This window comes from Dipteris shenzhenensis, chromosome 12 (assembly GCF_047967505.1).
Source record: "Dipteris shenzhenensis isolate YYH24624 ecotype China chromosome 12, Dip_SZ_1.0, whole genome shotgun sequence".
Lineage (NCBI taxonomy): Eukaryota > Viridiplantae > Streptophyta > Polypodiopsida > Gleicheniales > Dipteridaceae > Dipteris > Dipteris shenzhenensis.
The window spans coordinates 6,476,698-6,499,628 of record NC_141607.1 but is presented as its reverse complement, the minus strand read 5'-3'; the positions used below and the strand labels follow the sequence as shown (position 1 = coordinate 6,499,628).

Sequence of the window (22,931 nt, the reverse complement as noted above, 5' to 3'; positions counted from 1 at the left end):
TTTTCTCATACACAAATCGTATAGGCCAACATCTTCAGGTGGAGGCAGCAACTTGAACCCCCTTGAGAGAGTGTCATTAGGTGTAGTAGTAGTTTCCCCTCGGGGTTATCTCCCGCTTCTCATCATGTCTTTGGACTAGTCATAGGACTCAGACGATATCTTATTTCTTCTAGATGGTGGTGCATGGAGGCTTGCCCTTCATTGCTCGGTGCGAGTAGATGGTAGCTACCATTGTTCTGCAAACAGGTTTTTGGAGACTGTCCTGCATTAGCTCTGGGGTTGCCGAACAATGCAGAGGATCTGGATGGGAGCCCTCCAAAGTGTGGCTAGCGAGACTTCATTTGGGGGATGACTGTGTGGCTGATGGAGGGAGGTCATGACTTCTCCATTGATTGAGCCTTTCCAGCCTACTGGATCCAAGGCCAGTGAGTTTTGAGGATAGAGGCATCGGGTGCAACATCTCCTTCCTGGCTGCCCCCCTCACCTTTGCCATGGTGTTTAGGAGATGGCGTCTAGCATCACTACTTGGAACATCTTAGGTGTCCGTTGAAGTTATGTGACTGAACGCCATCAGGTTCTCTGGGTAGCCATCCTCATCGCCAGGTGGTAAGCCTACGCTCCATGTGGGAGTGTGGGACTTCATGTTCTCGAGGGACTGTCGAAAGACGGGAGCGTTTCTGCAAGGCTTTGCCTACAAGTATGTTTTATGTAATTACATCTTGACCTATATCCATTGGTTCTACCTCCTCTTCCTCCTTGTGACCTATATCCATGATTGTAAGTACTTCTGCTTGGGCTCTGATATTCCCCTCACTATCGTGCCCTTGAAACTCAACATGCCTACTAACTACAATCTTCTTGGTGGGAAGATTGCAAAGCCAGTGTCTCTTCGCCTCACATTATAACCGACGAAGATACATTCGTGAATTCCCTGATCTTCTCTACTGGTTCTACCTCCTCTTCCTCTTGTGACCTCTATCCATGATTGTAAGTGTGAAGAACCATCCTTCTCAAGAATGCACATGTTTGCAATGCATGCAGAATTTGAATGCCGATTGGCCCTCCAATGGGGAAGAGCGCCCTCGTGAGAGTACTTGTTTCTATTTTCAACCTACATGCAAGGCGTGTGTGAGATGGCGGATGTATGCAATGTGAATGAAGAATGCTACGTGAGATTCACAATGAAAGGGTGATACCCTTTCATTAATGTCCCTTGAGATCACTCAAGTTTCATTTTCCCATTTACACCTACCCTTAGCCTATGACCCATGCATCTACCATTCAATGCACCTTAATGCACCCTTCCCTTCCTACTACCCCTAGGACCTAGACACGTGTGTGCACATTTTTATTAATAGAATAAGTATCACATGTCCAAATTCGATGTCGTGTGAAGCAGTGGCTCCAGCTCGACTAGTCCTATCTAGTCAGATGACCCACCGCTATAACAAATCGGTGGGTGTCCATCATAAATACATATACATGTTACACCATTGGCGTATAGACTCACACTAAGCATCTACCTCCGACTCTGAGTCTCGACTCTCCCTTCTCCATCTCCAACAAGTGACGAGGCTCAAGTTGCATCAAGCATCTTCATCTCTCTCCCTCTATCTCCATCAGGCATCTATATTACATGTTTTGTACAAGTTTTAAAGCTTGTACAAGTACCTACTCCAAAACTCTAAAATCTTTGTCTTTTTTTTTGGGTATTGAACGTACCATCAGACGTACGCCTGAGATTTTTTAGTTCGTTTAGTACCGTACTAATATCGAACGGTATGCATCGAACGTGATCGTACGTGTCAACCATGCGTATAATATATAATAATGTTTTAATGTCTACTAATCACAGATTAGTGATTTCTCTTGTCATGACACTCCCTCCTGCTTGAATGGGCAGAAGTCCTCTTCTGGATCCTCTCTCTTTCTCTTGCGTACGCTTTTCTCTTTTACTTCTACATCTGCACCTCCTCTTCATAATCTACAAATAATCTTCTCTTGGTAGTACACTATCTCTTCTGAATCAGAACTTAAATCCCATCTTCAAATTCTGATTCCTGTTGATGCTGAATATTCAAAATGCAGAAGTACCACTGCAGTGCCTCTTGAGTATCTCTTCATGCTCAGAATCCTCTTCTGAATACTCAGCTGCTGAAATCTCTTTACACTAACCTGCTCAATAAGCTGAAACACATTCTCAACAGACTGGTCAGTATTAAAATGATTCTCTCACCCAAATGTTTCATTGAACTAGGTAGACCTTGGCTATGGATGATTTTGCGATGGAGAGCTACTTAGTCTATAGAAACTATAGACCTTCAATCTCTTTTTCCAACTCTTCTATTTCAGCCCTATTTATCCTATCAGACGCTCTACACGGAGGAGAAAAATATTTATTCTCTGTCCATACTCTACAATGAATATGCCTACTCTCTATTCAGTTCACATATCCATACACCAGTGTTGGCTGAATGGATAGGATTTACTCTTGGTTCTATGTTCATCGTAGAGTCCTGGAATGAGGAGGTAGAAGCCTCACCCTCCTGCTTGGATGCTTTGCCTATCCCTTTTACGGAATGGGTTTTAACAATTTTGGCTAATAGAGTAGGACATTTATGCCATGGATGCCCTGGCTTATGTTTCTTACATCCGAAACATTTACCCTCCTTAATTAGCTTTTTCTTCTCATCGTTAGTCATGGAAGGAAATGGTATCCATCCAAGACGTGATTGGCTGTTAACATTTTATATAATAGCTTTCTCCTTTCCTTTGTTGAAGGGTTTACAAGGATTCAATTTCCTCTCAGCAATCTCAGCCAATTTAGTGAGGTCTTTCAAGGTGGTTGGGTTGAACATTTCAACCTCATACTTTCGAGGTTAGGGCTGCTAAATACTTCTTCCTTCTATCAGCCTCGCTCTTCTCAGGTAACTCTAAAGAGAGTTTTCAGAACCTAGCTGTAAATTCAGCGTTACTCTCGTTTCCGAATTACCTGAACCTTTTCCAGTGGAAGGTCAATTCTTCTTCATGCCTCGGAGGCATGAAAGTGGCCTTAAGGTGCTCTGCAAATTTGGACCATTGAAGAATAGGCTCTTTTCCCGTTTGTGATAAAGACCACCACATCAAAGCATCCTTCCGTAGATGTAGTGTGGCAAGAACAAGCTTCTCGTGGTCGGTCTTATCTGCTTGGGCTTCAATATTCCCCTCACTATCGCGCCCTTGAAACACAACATCCCTATTGACTGCAATCTTCTTGGTGGGAGGATTGTAGAGCTGGTGTCTCTTCGCCTCCACACTATCCACACTATAACCGACAAAGATACATTCGTGAATTTTCATATCAAACGTTGTCCTCCTTTCATTAGAACATGCACATAGCATTCAAAAACAGAAACGTTTCAATGTTTGAATAATAGCTTTTTTCAATTTCTTTCCACTTTCTTTCTCCACCGTTGCTAGCCATTTCTTGAATTTATTAAATGCCTCATTTCGCCTTGAGAAAGTATACCCAATTTTTTCTACTAAAATCATCTACGAAGGTTACGAAACATATTGCACCTTTAAGTGGTCCTGGAGACATGTCTCCACAAATATTTGAGTGTGAAAGTTAGAGGATGACTCACCCACAAATAACAACATACCCCCCCCCCCCCCTCTTCCCCCGTCTGGAAGAAAAAAACAAAAAAGATGAAAAGAACTAGTAATGCTTGAAAAATCAGCAATCCGAAAGGTCTTGTGATAGTGGGAAAACAAGATACCAACCTCATTGCCATAAAAACCAGCCTGTTTTCAAGGAACCCAGCTCACTGCCTAGGGAATCTCTAGAATAGGGCTAACAACCAAGGTAGAGGTCTATGCATATAGCGAACACCTCGCACACAACATCACCACAAAGGAAAGAGAGACTTCCTAGAAGTCAATTGATTCCAATGAAGAACCAGAATCCAATATACATGCTTTATGGAGATCTTGAGACTAAGAATCGTTGGACCAAAGAGTGTGGACTTTCAAGGAGGGTGTGGGAGGTCAATGTTTCGCCATCTGCTACCCTTAAATGTAGCTTAGTTGCTCATTTGTAATACCCCCAAATGAGGAGAAACCTTGAGCATGTTAGTGTAAGTGAAGATGAAATTCATAGGCATCTATATGCAGCCATCCATCATCTTAATGAAATTGGGCTGCAATTTTAGGTCAACATATGGCTGTCTAGATCATCTCCATGCATCTAGAAGGATGCAGAGGTGGTAGATACTTGCTCCAATGTGTTAATGTGTTCCACAGGAGATGTGGCAGTTGTATGGCCTGCATGGCACTAGCATGGATTTGTACAGAGGCTGTTGGCATGGTAACAGCAGCCACTTGGATTTGCACGGAGCTGATGTGGCAACATATGTAGTTTGATGTGTCAATCCAATTGCTGGCATGGCAATTGGCCTGCCACGTCGCTGGTCCAACCAAGTCGGTTGGCCTAAGAGGGGGCATACATACATGCAAATAAATCCAAATATACACAAGATAACTTTTTCGTAGAAGTATGTTATTTACGGACATTTTGGGGTGATTATTGTGAGTAGAAACATCTAGTGGACATACATTTGCCTTGTCGAGCACAGAGGCTGAGTATAGGGGTGCAGCAATGGCTGCATGTGAGGTAGCTTGGTTGCATAAGCTACTTTATGATATGCATCAGTCTACAAATGGGCCAGTTGTCATTTATTGTGACAACATGAGCAGTATATACTTGGCAAATAATCCAGTCTATCATGCTAGAACAAAGCACATTGAGGTGCATTATCACTATGTGCAGGAGAAGGTTCTAGTAGGTTTTATTGATATAATTTATGTTAGCACAGAGGATCAGGTAGCTAACATATTCACGAAGGCATTGGGTGCAGAGAAGCTCCACAAGTTTAGAGACCTGCTTGGTGAAAATATGTAAAACTGTGAATTAGACAGTGCTATAGGTTTAAGAATTAGTGCTATGTGTTATAGATAAATTCCATCAAGATAAACACAATGTTAATCTTAGACACGTTGATCAAAGAACCAAGCATGTAGATGATGACATAATCTGAAGTAGTCAGAAAAGCCAGCTTGACATTACTCATCTTGTGACTTCAATCATCCATCCTAGTAGCATTTGGCTTTTGGAATAATACAAGCAGTTTCGGATCGAAAGTGTGAATTAGACAGTGTAATAGATTTAAGAATTAGTGCTATGTGTGATGAATCTCAATTTCACGATAAATTTAATCAAGATAAACACAATGTTAATCTTGGACACTTTGATCAAAGAACGAAGCATGTAGATGATGACATATTCTGAAGTAGTCAGAAAAGCCAGCTTGACATGACTCATCTTGTGACTTCAATTATCCATCCTAGTAGCATTTGGCTTTTGGAATAATACAAGCAGTTTCGGAAATTTTATCTCCCCCTTTTAATGTGACTTCGAAGTTTAGATTTTTTCCATGGATGATTCATTGGGCTTGTGTGGTCTATTTACATGTTTAGACGTTTTGCTTTATTAACTTTTTCTGTACAAATCAGGTAGATATTTTCTTTTAGGGCACGGTCTATAGGTAAATTACTTTCTGCAACACATTGCTTACCCTTGTTGGGAAATCACAGGTGTTTTCAGAGCTGCAAAATGACTTGATTCCGAACTTCATCTTGTGCAATACAACTCAGCGCTTTATAAGATCTCCAAAAAGCTGCCAAAGGCCTGTGCAACGGCCTTCTGCACTGCATGCCAAGTCCAGTTTTATTTGTGGCACACATGTAAGCTTAGTTTGAATTTTCATTCCGCTTTAAGCATGTCTTTGTGATAGGGCTTAGAGAAGAAACTCAAGGTAGAAATACATCATGTGGAGCAGGAAAATCTGCTGGCAAAATACACTCATAGAGTTAGAACATATAAAAAACAAGATAAGAACCGGGACTATGTGGCTGGAATTGTCGTCTCATGCTTGTGATGGTCTAAGAAAGAAAGGAAAACCTCTCCACTCAAAAAAAAAGAAAATCCTCTTAGTCAAGGCAGATCCAGAAGAACCTTGCATTCTTGACCAAATGGCCACCAGAGTGTGTAAAATATTTGTCCAAAAGCTGGCCAAGGTATAGTTGGTGGACCTTGGTGCCATCAATAACCTCTATGCATCACGATCTACAAACATGTCAGGCAGTAATACTGTTAAAATCTCCTACTAAGTGTCCGCTTATGCATGTGAACGTTCGTATTGAGAGGAAGGGATTGTTTTGGTGTCTGTGAAATTTTACACCTTGATGGCACACCAACATAGTCCAAGAGAAGCTCATAAAAAATATGAGGCTCAGTAAGATATATCCATGCCATGGAAGCCCAAGTAATGATGAAAGGGGAGGAGGAAAATCTACATAAAAGTTCTGCAATTCCAATCAAAATGATCTTGGGTTGTTTGCATTGCCAAAGGCAGTGTTAAACCGACGCAGCAGTTCAGGAGACTGAGTACAGGAGGGATCAGTTCCAAAATTTTTCCTCCACGGATTCACTCGAATGCCTCCATGACTAGAAAGGCAAAAAAAAAAGTGAGACTTTTCTATTCCTAAGGGAAAGCAAGAATCTCCTCCAAAGAGATCTCTAGAGTCTCCAACAAGAGAGTGAATTTTTTGTTTTAAGGGAATTCTAGAGTCTCCTCCAAAAGGTCTCTAAATCTCCACGGTAATCTGACAACACTCCCAATGATGGGCTCTGGAGGGTCTCCGACCTTTGGCGGCAATCTGAAACTTCCTGGCATTACTTACTGTAAAGTCAAAGAAGGAAGGCCCTTTCCGTGATTGTCTACTACAATCCATTTCCACTTGCATGGATCCCATATTGAAGGTTATGGAGACACCATCAAAAAGCCAAAGTTCCAAGTACCAAGTGGGAGATCCTCTTGATGAGGGTCTACATACTAGTCAGAAGCAAAATAACATTTCTACCACAACACCCACAACTTTTGACTGGCTCTAGATATGCATCAAGAAAAGCGTGGGTCTGCAACCTGCCTCCAGACTGCACACTATGTTGTCTCCACTGTCCCACAAGTGGCCTATGTTTTGAAGTGGGACTCCTAGGCCTGAAAAAGGACCCATCCATCTGATACGTCTACCACTTGTAGAGCTCTGCTTACTACAAAGGGATAGTTGGATCTATTTGAGCATCATCCTTTCATTCCATCCGAGGTGACTAGTCAGCTGAAGTTTGTCATCTTTGAGAAGATCCTTGAAAGCCTTCCAAGAACCAAGAGAAGAAGCAAAACCTCTCTCCCATCTGGACCACTGTGTATATCTCTAAGGCACCAGGAGGTTTGCCACTCTAATCCAAAATAGAATCATTCCACATAACTGGCTGGCTGTCAATCTCATCTTGTAAAATGGGGGAGACCAGTTGTAAACATTTCCTGAAACAAGATAGCCATAAGAGCATCCTTGTATTTACAGAATGAAAAATCCATTGAGTGTTCTCCATCCAATCACTATGTGAAGTGGGAGTGCAAGACCCAATGCATCGAACGAAATCTTTCCAGTTTTGTTGACCACAAGTTTGCAAAGCATTGAAATTAAGGATCGAGAATGCTGATCCCTCCCTCCTAGGTTTGAAGAATCAAGGTCTCCCATGTGACTCTGGCTCTCGCAGCTGAGGACCAATCTTGTAGATTTTGTGATTTGGTCATATTTACTAACTGTTCCTGTGCTTGTCATGTGTGTGTTTTGTGCCTTGTCTTTCTCCCCGTTTCCGTCCGTGCAGTCACCCTCGACGTCCCTGCTGCCTACCTTGCCTTCTGTACAGCTGCCGTTAGCTGTATGGCCTTCCGTACAGGTTCCGTGCACCCTGCAGCCCCCCGTACAGCTCCCGTGCTCCCTGCACATCCTCGTACAGCCGTCTACTCCGCCACTTTTTCCTTCGGTGTCTTTCGTACGGCCATCCGTACAAGCTGTACGGCCGACCGTACAGCTTGTACGGTCATCTGCGCAGCCTCCTTCCGTATCTATGTTGCAGCCCTCGGTGGCTTTTGCTCCAGTCTCATCTTCCTCCTCCTTTCCTACTGCTCTGACACCTGCTTCTTTTGTTTTCTCTGCCTCAGCGCCTCCTTCTGCCTCTGCTCCTACTCGTGTTTTTCTTCGGCGGAAGCATGGTGATTTGTTTTCCTCGCCTTTGATTAAATCAGCAAAGCTGAATGTTTCTGATGGCTCTTCTTCTTCCCTCCAGCTGGATCTTTTTCGCCAATTGTGCTCTGCCTCTGTCACAAAAGTTCCTTCATCGGGTTCCCCGCTTTTTTGTTCCTTGGATTCTGCCCTTTTGGCCTCCGGTTTTCGACTGGCTCAGCAATTTGGAGTTTGCCTCTATTTTATGGCAGGGTTTTATCTTCAACTCAGCTTCGTCATTGGGCTGATGTTGCAGTGGGTTTGAATTTTATTTCTTCCTTTGTCTTTCTGGGCAAAGGATTTTACTATGCCCACTGCTCTTCAATTGAGGTGGTAGAGCGCCTTGTGAGTTGTGCTGGTGTTCCTGGAGCTGGCTTTTTTGCTTATGTGATGCCGTGGGATCCCTTATTTGATTCGTCTGCCTCTCTTATAACCCACTGTCTGGTTTGGATACCCTCAAAGCGTTGCCTGTGCCGCTTCTTCAGCATCTTCCTACTCTTGCAGCTTTTTTGGGCAGGTCTCTCCATGTTCCGAGACAGGATTTCTTGCAGGCTACCCGTGATGTTAGGCTCTATATTTTATGGGATATGATGTAGCCCATGCCATCTACTCTGGATTTTTATATTAGGGTTTTGCTCATCCAATGCGCATCATGCTGCATTTTGCTTCTTTTCCTACAATCTGTTATCGGTGTCGTCAGGTTGGTCATTTTGCACGTGCTTGGCCTTCTGCTTCCATGACCACTCCTCTTGCTCCTTCTTCAGCTGTGAAGGTTACTCCTCCTCCGGTTTCTACTAAGGCTTTACAAGATAAGCCTTCTTTTACTGCTCCGAAGCATTACTGGAGGAAGATAGAAAAATCACAGGCCAATCTTTCTCTTGCTGAAGAAGTGCAGGATCCGACTCCTATTGAGCATCATCAGCCTCCTTCTCCTCAGGATATGGATGTGCCCCTTGCAGAGGGGATCATACAGGATGTTGCAGATGCTCCTTCTCAGGTTGATCCTCGGAGTGAAGCTGACATGCGGAGTCCTGCTTTATCAGATGTAGCTCTTTCGTCGGAGGATACAGATGTTGATGTAGCTCCTTTGCCTTTGATGCTTGTGCCAGAGTCTTCTTCTGTTCGGAATGCAGATGTGCCATTTTCACTGGATTCTTTTCATCCCATGTTACAACAGGTTTTTGACCCTGTGATTCAGAATTTTCGGGTGCCTGCCTATATTAAGAAGAATCACAAGGGCAAAAAACATCTTGTTTTTATTGATGGTGTGGTTTCTACACTGCATCAATTTTTATAAAGCAATAATCTGAAGCCGGAGGATGTTGTGTTTGATTCTCCTCCAGCTTGATATGTAACTTTTTACTTGGCTACCTCATGACTTTTGAAACAGAGGCTTTTCTTTTGGAGATGTATTGTGGGAGCTTTTTCTATTGGGGTGAAATTGGCAGCACGTCGCATTGCTTCCCCTTCCTGCCCCCGTTGTTCTCATCACCGTGAGACAGTTCCCCATTTGTTATGGTCTTGCCCGCACTCTCAGATATTGATCACTCATGTCTCTCATTTGCTGCAGCTTCGGTTTCCCTCTATCAGATTCGGGAAACTCTTTTGGATGTTTGGATGCTCCTCAGCTCAGATGTCTCCATTCCTCCTTTTCTTTCACTGGGTTCGTTTTTGGGTACTATGGACTATTTGGACACAGAGATTGCATTCTAGGATGGGACAACAGTTTCCTCAGGCATATGCTTTCTTCAGAATGTCCCTCAAGCAATCTCTATATGATAGTTATGCCGCGAGGGACCTGGATACTACTAGCCTTGAAGTGTTTTCTGACTATTTTTGAGTTCTTCCATTAGGCTCTCTTTTGGAGTCTAATGTCATGTACATTGATCTCATGTTAATAATATAGTTACTGGTTTCACAAAAAAAAAGTGTGTGTGTGTGTGTGTGTGTGTGTGTGTGTGTGTGTGTGTGAGGGATGGTGTGTGTGAGAGAGAGAGTGTGTGGTGTGTGTGTGTGTGTGTGTGTGCGTGCGCGCTAGTGGTGTGAGTGAGATGTCGAGCAGGCTGGTGTGAGAGAGAGGCGATCGACAGAGAGACAGCTTTCCGTACAGCCCCCTCCTGACCGTACAGTCGTACGATCGTCGTACACCCCCCGTACGGCCGTACGAACGGCCTCCGCTCATCCCTACGCAGTCCCCGAGTAATCTTGCTGCTGCTTACCTTGCCATCGTTGTCCCCTTTCAGTAGTCCCCTCCGTACATCCGTACGCCCCTGGCCTTTCCGTACAGTCTAGCTCTCTACCCCGTTAGCATCTCTATTCGGTTCTTGCTCCCCCGTACAGTTTCTGCGTTTTCTGTCTGCATCACGTACAGTCCGTACAATTTTAGATATCCGTACAGCCCTGTCCCGTACAGTCCGTACAGCCCTGCTCTTTCCGTACTGTTTGTCTTTACTTTCCCCGTGTTGTTTGCCCTCTACAAACCCTCTCGTACAGATCTACTTTTTCTGCCTTTTCATCGTTTCTGCCCTGCTTACTTCCATGGAGGACCATCTCAAAAGCTACTCCCGGTAGGACTTGGCCCGGGACTCCAAAAGACAGCAAGTCGACTTTTCTTCTTCAGCATCTGTAGATGCTCACTGTGTCTTCGACATGTCCAAGGATGAATTTCATCACAGCCGGAAGGAGTGGGCCAAACCTCCCCCGGCCCTTAAGTACAAGCTGAAGTTGCCCTCATTGGTTGCTCCTCTCCGAAAGTTTTCTCAGCAAGCAGTTATCATTTTTTTCCCAGAGAAGCTACCTTCAGCAAATGATGTAGCTCAGTGGGTTCAGGCTTTGTTGGGAGGCTGTTTTGTTGAAGGAGTATACTTTGCTTCTCGAGGTTTTTATGAAGTGCACTTTTTGGATGCCTCATATCGTCAGCAGATATTGGAGATGTCCCCTCTATTCTATGGCAGACAAATGGTGCATGTCATGCCATGGTCGCCAAATAAGGATTATCATGGTCTCATTCGACATCATTGCCTTGTATGGGTTGAGGTAGTGGACTTTCCGGATTATATGAGGGCTGAGTTACCAAGCTTGGCAGCTACTTTGGGGCAAGTTGTATGCCCACCCTGTCCTTCGGGTAATTGAAATCAGTTTTGTGTTCTTTGGGATACAGATCACCCAACCCCTCCTTCCATTGCGGTAGAGATGGAGGATGTTCCCTTGGGAGAAAAATATTTTGATTTGAAATGGGGAGTATTTGCAGGTGCTTGCTTCACGTCATAAGTTTGGCCATCTAGCCTCACAGTGCCCTACAGTCCTGCATCAGCTCCCACCTACAGCTATTGCTCCAGAAAATACTTCCTCTCCAACTTATGGTCCGGGGCCTAAAGCTATGCCTAGCAAGTTGGGTGATCCGGCATCTAAATCTGTCCCTCCCAAAGAAAATGTGGTTCAGATTTCAGCCAAGTAAAAAGATAAAGGAAAGGGCAAAATTTCAGAATCTCCTGCCTCTCCCCAAGGTGCCTAGCAGCAACCCAAAAAGGTATTTGCGCTCAAGCCACGACCGTTACAATCTCGCCATTGGGATGCCTCTACTTCCACCCCTGGTCAGGCCTCTACCCCTGCTGATAGCCTCACTTCTCAACTGTGGGTTGATGTGCTCAAGAAGGGCATCCCTGTATGTGACAATGATGAGGATAATAGAGCCAATGATCCAGGAGGCCAGGTGGACCTCGACGTCATGGCTGAGGCCTGACAACTTATACTTTTACTATGCTTTTTGGTTTGGTTGTACATATCTTCTGTGTCTACTTCAATCACTTGTATTACATACAATGTTCAAGGTCTTTGTAATGTCAATAAGTGGAGACTTTTTTGGCATTATGTACATAGAATGCACCCCGATGTAATTTCTTTACAGGAACACAACCAACACTTCTGGGCCACTTTGCTGGTTATGACATATTTTATGCTGGTACAATGTCCTTTTCGGGGGTATGCATGGTGGTGAAACATGATATGCAGCCCACGGTTGCTTACAATGACCGCCAGGGTCGCTGGATGGTGATCAGATGTATCTATCATGCTGATCTTTATGAAATAGCATCTGTTTATGCCTCTCAAACTTCTGCGACAAGAGCTCGAATGTGGGCCTCCCTCAAACAATATCCATGGCTGTCTAATGCCTTTTTGTGTGGAGATTTTAATAATTCACCTGCCATCCAAGACAACACCACTCATCATTCTCACATGATCCCCACTGAGCTTCGACATTGGGAGGATATGCTTTCTTTCTTGCATGCAGAAGCTTTATGGCTCTCAACAAGGGACAGAGATATGGGCTATACATACCGTCACAATGCCTTTACTCACTACTGGGCTCGACTTGACAGATGGTATTTGCTGCATGCTTAGCAGTATGTTTGACATTATCTATAGCACATTTGACGGATGGTATGCCTTTTTTTGGTCGTCTCTTACTCCATGTCAATAGTGCTTATTTGCTTCATCAACAATTTCAGAACATGGTGAGAGTGGCTGTCCGTCCCCTCCTCTTACATGCTCAGGAGGACATGGATTTCGCTTGGATCAGTCTTGCCCATCGTTTGCAGGCTGTTATTCAAGATTATGGACGGAGTTACATGGGAAATCTCAGGATTTAGCTGAAATGGGCTTAATCTCACAAGCAACAAATGGATATAATCAGCTCTTATAGGCAGCTTACCTCCTCTGAACAGGATTCTTGTGCTCAGGCGGTTCATCTCATCCATCAAAATGATCTTCGCAAATTAAAGATGTCGCAAATCCGAGCTCGCATGAAACCCCTTTTGGATAAGGGTTGTTCCTCCAAAGCCTTCTTTAAAAGTCTGCACGCGGATAGGAGAAAGGAGGATATTTGCAGGATCAAGCAAGATGATGGCACCTGGACCACCTCCAAATCAGAATTGGAATCGCAATGCTCTAGTCATTTCCAGCATCTCTTTTCTCCTCCGCCTGATCATTTAATGCAAGTGAATGCAGCTAGGTCTCAATTTCTTATGCATGTTCAGCCTATATTGTCTCTGGAACAGGCTCATGCATTGGAACAGCCCTTTATGCTTAATGAACTGGATGATGCTTTGAGTCATTTATGTAGAGGCAGCTCTCCTGGTTGGGATGGATTGACTGTCGAATTTTTCCGTGCATTTTGGGGTGAACTCAAAAACACTCTGCTTCTTATGATTAATCATGCTTGGGCATAACAATCTCTTCCTTCTTCTTGGAAACATGGCCTTGTCAAATTGATCCCCAAAAAAAGGTTGTGTGAGACAATGGCTGATTGGCGGCCCATATCTCTTATGCCAATCATTTACAAACTCATTGCCAAAATGATTGTCCTTAGGGTCCGATTTATCTTGCAAGCAGGACTTCATCCCAGGCAATATGGGTTTGTTCCCAGAAGACAGATTACTGACAACATCTCCAATGCTTTGCTTGCAATTGAGTATGCCAAATATTCCAAGCAAGATGTTCTCATTCTGCAAGTGGACATTGCGAAAGCATTTGATACTGTCCATTGGGATTTTATTTCTCAGACTGTGCATAAATTGGGATTTGGCCCTCGGCTGGTCCATATTATTTACTGGTTCTATTCTCATGCCACTGCGCAGTGTTTGCTTGGTGGTGGGTTGTCAAGAACATGGACTATGACCCGCTCGGTGAGACAGGGTTGCCCTCTTAGTTCGTTACTCTATGCCATTGCTACTCATCCGTTATTGTTGCATATGGACAATCTTGCAGATACAGGGCAGCTTCATGGCTTGCAAATTCCAGGGGCACAGCAGTTTCTTGCACAGGCATATGCTGATGATTCATATTTTATGCCCAGGAATTCTCAAAATGATCTCTCTCATTTGATGCATACTCTGAATGATTTTGGCATAGCTGCTGGACTGCATATTAACTTTCCGAAATCAACTCTTCTAGCATTGAAAGAAGCTGATTGGCATGCACTTCTCTGGCCAGGCCACATTATCTCTTCCCATACTATTGTGAGGCATTTAGGGTATCCCATTGGTTGGAATATCACCCCTCAACAAGAGCTCGAATGGGTGCTTCAAAAGATAAACAAGAAGCTGGAATACTGGCATTTGTCCACTTGGCCTCTACATGTTCGACTTCGGATAGTACAGTCTATCATCATGGCATATGTGCAATTTTATTTGCCGCTTCTTCCCTAGTCTTTCAAGCATTTGGCCTCCTATATGTCCCAGGCTATGGAGATATTTTGGAAAAGCAAATCTCACAAAAAGGCTTTGCGACTACTTCCAATGCAGTCCGTTTGTTCTCCTAAGACTCATGGGGGACTGAATATTCTCAATCTTCAGTTTCATATGTTGGCAAGAAAGAGCACCATGATTGCTGATTTTTTTTTCCTGTTCCTCCACTGTTTGTACAGGACAGATTACTGGACTGGAATCTGACTTCCTTATCTCCCGATATCTGCTCACTTTCAATGCATAATTTGGCCTCCTTGATGGTTTATAGATTTCTTCTTCCACCGCCATGGATTGATAAGCATGCCAACACGCTTTGGAATTTGGATAGACCTTTATCTTGGTGGCAATCACAACTCAAGAAAATTTGGAAAGCTAAATTGCCATTGAAACAAAGGCTTTTCTTTTGGAGATGTATTGTGGGAGCTTTTTCTATTGGGGTGAAATTGGCAGCACGTCGCATTGCTTCCCCTTCCTGCCCACGTTGTTCTCATCACCGTGAGACAGTTCCCCATTTGTTATGGTCTTGCCCGCACTCTCAGATATTTTCTTTTTTCCAGGCAAAATTCCCTCTGCTAATGATGTGGGTCAATGGGTGAATTCTCTCCTAGGTGGATGCTATGTAGAAGGAGTCTATTTTGCCTCCTGAGGATTTTATGAAGTTCATCTTTTGGATGCCCTGACAAAACAAAAGATGCTGGAAATGTCCCCTTTATTCTTTGGTCGACGAATGGTGCATATCATGCCCTGGTCCCCTAATAAGGACTACCAGAACCTTATCAAGCATCATTGCCCTGTATGGGTTGAAGTGGTTGATTTTCCAGATTACATGAGAACAGAGCTTCCAGGTTTAGCCATGACATTGGGACAAGTCATTTGTCCCCCTCGTCCCACAGGTAATAAAAATCGTTTTTGCATCTTATGGGATACTGATAGACCGACCCCCTCCTCTATTGCAGTTGAGATTGAGGGTGTTAATTTGGGAAGGAAATATTTCACTCTAAAATGGGGCATTTTTGCTGGAGCTTGTTTTTCTTGTCACAAGTTTGGGCATCTTGCTTCACAGTGTCCCTCTATCCTTCATCCACCTCCTCCAGCAGCTATCCCTCTGCCTTCTAATAAAGGAGGTCAGAAGACATATGTGGAAAAGCTTGAGGCTAAAGGAGCAAAGCCTTCACTGCATATAGGGAGCCAGGCCAATTCAGCTCAAAATAAGGAAAAAGGAAAAAGCAAGTTAGGGGAAAATAACACATCTTCTCATGAGGGATGGCAGACTGCAAAGAAGACGGTGCCTCTCAAACAAAGACCACTCCAATCTCGTAATTGGGATGCCTCTGCTCCCTCTCCAGGACAATCTTCTACCTCTCCAAGCAACCCCATCTCAAAGGCATGGGTTAATGCAGTCAAGAAAGGTCTTCCCCTTTGTGAGGAAGATGATATTATCAGAGAATTGGATGCTGAGGGTCAGCAAGACCCTGTGGCAATGGCAGAGGCTTGAGGCCTCCCGTTCTTTTGGTGGAATGATCATCTCTTGTATATATCTTCATGCGTGCTTCTCTTAAATGTTTTTCCTATAATACAATGTCATAAAGGAATATGGAAGATGGTACATGGCAAAAACCAGACAGCATATCCATTGGGCAAAATCAAACAAGGAGTATTTGGTACAGCTTGGTCATCAAAGATCTCTATCTGCTTCTAAGCAGCATTTATTGTCCTGTGCTTCCTCTATAATAGATGCCAATGATAAACGCAAGCTGTCCAAATGGCAGATCAGGGCTAGAGCTAAACCTATGCTAGATAAGGGCTGTTCCTCAAAATCTTTTTTTCGGAACTCACATGCAAATAGACAAAGGCAATCTATCATGAGGGTCAGGAAACCAGATGGCCTTCGGACCCAGACTCTATCTCAGCTGGAGAAACAATCTTTGGATCATTTTCAGCTTCTTTTTTCTCAGCCATCTTTTTCTACACCTCGGGTTGTTTCAGCTCGAAACAGATTTACTGCCCTTGTTTCTCCTATTGTCTCTTTGCAAAAAGCCTCAATGCTGGAAATGTCTTTTACAGATGTGGAATTGGATGAAGCTTTTCGGCATTTGGGTAAACATAAATCCCCTGGGTGGGATGGTCTGACGGTTGAATTCTTTGAAGCCTTTTGGCCTGAATTGAAGGGTCCAATTCTGCAGTTTATAAATGTAGCCTGGCAGCAGCAACATCTTCCCTCAGCTTGGAAGCATGGTCTGGTTAAGCTTGTGCCCAAAAAACCTCTATGTGAGACTATGGATGACTGGAGGCCCATCACTTTGATGCCGGTTATATACAAACTGATTGCCAAAATGTTGGTACATCGGATAAAGGATATCCTTCATGATGGACTTCATCCCCGGCAATATGGTTTTGTTCCAAGACGGCACATACATGACAATATCTCTAACACTCTTATTGCAATGGAATATGCAAAATATTCAGATCAAGATGTGTTGGTTATGCAGGTGGATGTGGCGAAGGCTTTTGATACAGTACAGTGGGATTATGTCTCTCAAATCATGTCAAAACTTGGTTTTGGGCCAAAGCTAGTTAATGTCATATATTGGCTCTACTTAGATTCCACTGCACAATGCTTTATAGGGAATCATTTGTCTGAGTCTTGGACTCTTGAACGTTCAGTTCAACAGGGATGCCCTCTCAGTGCTTTGCTATATGCCATCGCTTCACATCCTTTGCTTCTTTATATCGATCACATGGTTGATACTGGACAGCTAGAGGGGCTTCAGATTTCTGGTTCACGACCCTTGTTGGCGGCTGGTCTTAAAATCAACTTTCAGAAATCAAAACTCTTGCCTCTCAAGCATTGTGATTGGCATGCTACCCTGTGGCCAGGCCAGATTATTTATCCGGAAAACATAGTAAGACATCTGGGCTATCCCATTGGCTGGAAAATCAGCAATAAGCAACAAATGTCATGGGTGTCAAACAAAAATTCAAGACAAATTAGAATATTGGAAGATCTCCACTTGGCCTCTGCATGTACGGCTTCGAATTGTCCAGTCTATTGTTCTAGCTTATGTCCAGTTCTACCTTCCTCTATTACATTGGTCATCCCGAGATCTTACCTCCTTTATGTCTCAAGCCATGGAGATTTTTTGGAAAACTAAGCTTCATAAAAAAGCGTTACGGCTGCTCAAAATGGATATGCTTTGTTCACCAAGAATGCATGGTGGTTTGAATATAATCAACATCCAATTTCATGTGTTGGCAAGAAAGATCACTATGCTCAAGACATTTTTTCAACAAGAGCAGCCTTGGTCCATTATGTTGGCAATTTTGTGTGGACAGATGACCACAAATGCTTGTGGACATTGGCTAGTTGATCCATCGGAAGTAGTACTGGGCAAATTTCAAGGTAAAATACCTGGCTGTCCATTTTCTAATTCCTTGATACAGGATTGGAAGCAAGTACTCTCGCACATCAAATGGTCTCCCCTTCCTACTTCTACAGATTCCTCACTTAGAATGGAAAGTATTCATTGGAGTGCTGTTTTCTCCTCTCCCCTTGCAGCTCAACAACCCATCAGAGCTTATAATCTTATGAAAATGGGTATCCGTTTCATTGATGATGTAGTAGATATGCAAGGAAATATCCTCACTTTTCCAGTAGCATGTCGACAATACAATCTGGGGATGCATCATAGACCTATATGGAAAGCTATTGCTGATCTCTTACTCCCTCTGGTTCCGATACCGACATTGAATGTCAGAGACAGGCTTCAAGATTGGCACCTTTAGTCTTCAAATACAAGCATCTCCTCTAGGCCTTTGCATTTATTGACTTCTATACAGGCTTATCGATTGATATTACCTCCTCCTTGGATTGCCCATCATGCTAATTCTCTATGGCATTTGAACAAGTCATTAGCCTGGTGGAAGGGAAAATTGCAATTGATATGGAAGTTGAAAATGCCATTGAAGCAACGTTTATTTTTATGGAGATGTATTGTTGGTATTCTTCCGGTAGGGGTGAAATTGGCTCAAAGACGGATAGCTTCACCTCTTTGTCCAAGATGTCACCTTACATCTGAGAGTATTCCGCATCTACTGTGGTCTTGTTCACATTCCAGAAACCTTCTAGACTGAATCTCCTATTTCTTATCTCTCAGATTTTCAGCAAACAGGTTCTACAGGTTTTTTTGGATGCATGGCAAACTATCAGCATCTCTGTCACAGTATTCTCTTTTCTTCCACTGGATCAGATACTGGGCCTTATGGACCCTCTGGTTGCAGCGTAATCAAGCATATCTGAATTCTCCCCTTCAGCATCCATATCAGTTCTTCCGAGCCTCATTGCGGCAATCATTATATGATGCCTTACATGAGGAAGATTTGAATGTTTCTTGTATTCAACTTTTCTTTTACTGCTTCTGATGCATAGGGCTTTGGCTCTCTTTTGAGCACTGCCCAAATGTAAATGAAAGTTTCATAATATAAGTATCTTGGTTTCACCCAAAAAAAAAAAGTGTGTGAGAGCGTGAGAGAGGAGGTCGACGCGGAGATAGGTCCTCGTACTGCTCTCCCCTTCCCGTCCGTACAACTGTACGGACGCCGTACGCATCCCGTACAGTCGTACGAACAGGTTCGGCCCACCCCTGCGCAGCCTCGATTGATCCCGCTGCTGTTAACCTCGCCATCGCTGTTCCCCTTCTGAAGTTCCCTCCGTACGTCCGTATACCCCTGGCTCTTCCGTACAGCCTAGTCCCTTCGTGTACCCCTGGCTCTTCCGTACAGCGTATGTCCGTATACCCCTAGCTCTTCCGTACAGCCTAGTCTGTATACCCCTGGCTCTTCCGTACAGCCTGGTCCCGTCAACCTTTCTATTCAGTTTCTTTCCCTACGTACAGTCCTTGCGGGCCCTGTCAGCATCCCGTGCAGTCTGTACAGTCCGGTACACCCGTACAATCTGTACAAGCCCGTCCTATCTGTACCGTTTGCCCTACACCTCTTCCACATGGTTTGCCATGTACAAATCCTGCCGTACACTTCTGTTTTTTCTGCCATTTTATCAATTCTGCGCTGCTTATCTCTATGGAGGATCACATCAAAAGTTACTCCCGGAAGCACTTATCCCGGGACTCCAAAAGACAGCAAGTCGACTTTTCTACTACAGCATCTGTAGATGCTCACTATGTTTTTGACATGCTCAAGGATGAATTTCATCACAGCCGGAAGGAGTGGGCCAAACCTCCCCCGGCTCTTAAGTATAAGCTGAAGCTGCCCTCCTTGGTCGCTCCTCTCCGAAAGTTTTCTCAGCAAGCAGTTATCATCTTCTTCCCAGGGAAGCTACCTTCAGCAAATGATGTAGCTCAGTGGGTTCAGGCTTTGTTGGGAGGTTGCTTTGTTGAAGGAGTATACTTTGCTTCTCAAGGTTTTTATGAAGTGCACTTTTTGGATGCCTCATATCGTCAACAGATATTGGAGATGTCTCCTCTATTCTATGGCAGACAAATGGTGCATGTCATGCCATGGTCGCCAAATAAGGATTATCACGGTCTCATTCGTCATCACTGCCCAGTATGGGTTGAGGTAGTGGATTTTCCGGATTATATGAGGGCTGAGTTACCAAGTCTGGCAGCTACTTTGGGGCAAGTTGTATGCCCACCCCGTCCTTCGGGTAATCGAAATCGGTTTTGTGTTCTTTGGGATACAAATCACCCAACCCCTCCTTCCATTGCAGTAGAGGTGGAGGATGTTCCCTTGGGCGAAAAATATTTTGATTTGAAATGGGGAGTATTTGCAGGTGCTTGCTTCACATGTCATAAGTTTGGCCACCTAGCCTCACAATGCCCTGCAATCCTGCATCAGCTCCCACCTACAGCTATTGCTCCTGAAAATACTTCCCCTCCAACTTATGGTCTGGGGCCTAAGGCTATGCCTAGCAAATTGGATGATGTGGCATCTAAATCTGTCCCTCCCAAAGAAAATGTGGTTCAGGTTTCAGCCAAGCAAAACGATAATGGAAAGGGAAAAATTTCAGATTCTCCTACCTCTCCCCAAGGTGCCTGGCAGCAACCCAAAAAGGTATTTACGCTCAAGCCACGACCGCTACAATCTCGCCATTGGGATGTCTCTACTTCCACCCCTGGTCAAGCCTCTACCCTTGCTGATAGCCTCACCTCTCAACTGTGGGTTGATGTGCTCAAGAAGGGCATCCTTGTATGTGACAATGATGAGGATTATAGAGCTAATGATCCAGGAGGCCAAGTGGACCTTGATGTCATGGCTGAGGCCTGACAACTTCTACTTTATTATGCTTTTTGGTTCGGCTGTACATATCTTCTATGTCTACTTCAATCACTTGTATTACATACAATATTCAAGGTCTTTGTAATGTCAATAAGTGGAGACTTTTTTGGCATTATGTACATAGAATGCATCCAGATGTAATTTCTTTGCAGGAACACAACCAACACTTCTTGGCTGGCCAGCAAGGCCACTTCGCTGGTTATGACATATTTTATGCTAGTACAATGCACTTTTCGGGGGTATGCATGCTGGTGAAACATGATATGCAGCCCACGGTTGCTTACAATGACCCCCAGGGTCGCTGTATGGTGATCAGATGCACCTATCATGCTGATCTTTATGAAATAGCATCTGTCTATGCCTCTCAAACTTCTGCGACAAGAGCTCGAATGTGGGCCTCCCTCAAACAATATCCATGGCTGTCTAATGCCTTTTTGTGTGGAGACTTCAATAACTCGCCTGCCACTCAAGACAACACCACTCATCGTTCTCACATGATCCCCACTGAGCTTCGACATTGGGAGGATATGCTTTCTTTCTTGCATGCAGAAGATTTATGGCTCTCCACAAGGGATAGAGATATGGGCTATACATACCGTCACAATGCCTTTACTCATTACTGGGCTCGACTTGACAGATGGTATTTGTTGCATGCTCAGCAGTATGCTAGTTTCACATGTGCATTATGGGTTGATCATTCCCTTTTGTTATCTGATCACTTTCCAGTATGCTTGACATTATCTATAGCACGTTTGACAAATGATATGCCTTTTTTTGGTCGTCGCCTACTCCATGTTAACAATGCTTATTTGTTTCATCAACAATTTCAGAACATGGTGAGAGTGGCTGTCCGCCCCCTCCTCTTACATGCTCAGGAGGACATGGATTTTGATTGGATCAGTCTTGCCCATCGTTTGCAGGCTGTCATTCAAGATTATGGACGGAGTTACATGGGAGACCTCAGGCTTAAGCTGAAATGGGCTCAATCTCACAAGCAACAAATGGATGTAATCAGCTCTTATATGCAGCTTACCTCCTCTGAACAGGATTCTTGTGCTTATGCGGTTCATATCATCCATCAAAACGATCTGCGCAAATTAAAAAAGTGGCAAATCCGAGCTCGCATGAAACCCCTTTTGGATAAGGGCTGCTCCTCCAAAGCCTTCTTCAAAAGCTTGCATGCGGATAGGTGAAAGGAGGATATTTGCAGGATCAAGCAAGATGATGGCACCTGGACTACCTCCAAATCAGAATTGGAACTGCAATGTTCTAGTCATTTCCAGCATCTCTTTTCTCCTCAGCCTGATCATTCAATGCAAGTGAATGCAGCTAGGTCTCAATTTCTTATGCATGTTCAGCCTATGTTGTCTCCGGAACGGGCTCATGAATTGGAGCAGCCCTTTATGCTTAATGAACTGGATGATGCTTTGAGTCATCTACGTAAAGGCAGCTCTCCTGGTTGGGATGGATTGACTGTTGAATTTTTCCGTGCATTTTGGGGTGATCTCAAGAACATGTTGCTTGTTATGATCAATCATGCTTGGGCAAAACAATCTCTTCCTCCTTCTTGGAAACATGGTCTTGTCAAATTGATCCCCAAAAAAAGGTTGTGTGAGACAACGGCTGATTGGCGGCCCATATCTCTTATGCCAGTCATTTACAAACTCATTGCCAAAATGATTGTCCTCACGATTCGATTCATCTTGCAAGTAGGACTTCATCCCAGGCAGTATGGGTTTGTTCCCTGACAATATCTCCAATGCTTTGCTTGCAATTGAGTATGCCAAATATTCTACACAAGATGTTCTCATTCTGCAAGTGGACATTGCGAAAGCATTTGATACTGTCCATTGGGATTTTATTTCTCAGACTATGCATAAATTGGGATTTGGCCCTCGGCTGGTCCATATTATTTACTGGCTCTATTCGCATGCCACCGCGCAGTGTTTGCTTGGTGGTGGGTTGTCAAGAACATGGACTATGACCCGCTCAGTGAGACAGGGTTGCCCTCTTAGTTCACTATTGTATGCCATTGCTACTCACCCGTTATTGTTGCATATGGATCATCTTACAGATACAGGACAGCTTCATGGCTTGCAAATTCCAGGGGCACAGCCGTTTCATGCTGATGATTCATTTTTCATGCCCAGGAATTCTCAAAATGATCTCTCTCATTTGATGCATACTCTGAACGATTTTGGCATAGCTGCTGGACTACATATTAAC

General features: G+C 43.9%; 1 protein-coding gene across 2 annotated transcripts in view; it reads left to right on the top strand.

Annotated features, from left to right (window-relative positions):
* PIR121 (transcription activator) overlaps positions 1 to 22,931 on the top strand; it is a 312,434-nt gene that overhangs the window by 228,432 nt on the left and 61,071 nt on the right. For both annotated transcript variants that reach the window (XM_087382159.1, XM_087382158.1), the window contains exon 23: positions 5,632 to 5,781. In XM_087382159.1, the coding sequence (XP_087238285.1) occupies positions 5,632 to 5,781 (150 nt within the window). The remainder of the gene's footprint in view (positions 1 to 5,631; positions 5,782 to 22,931) is intronic.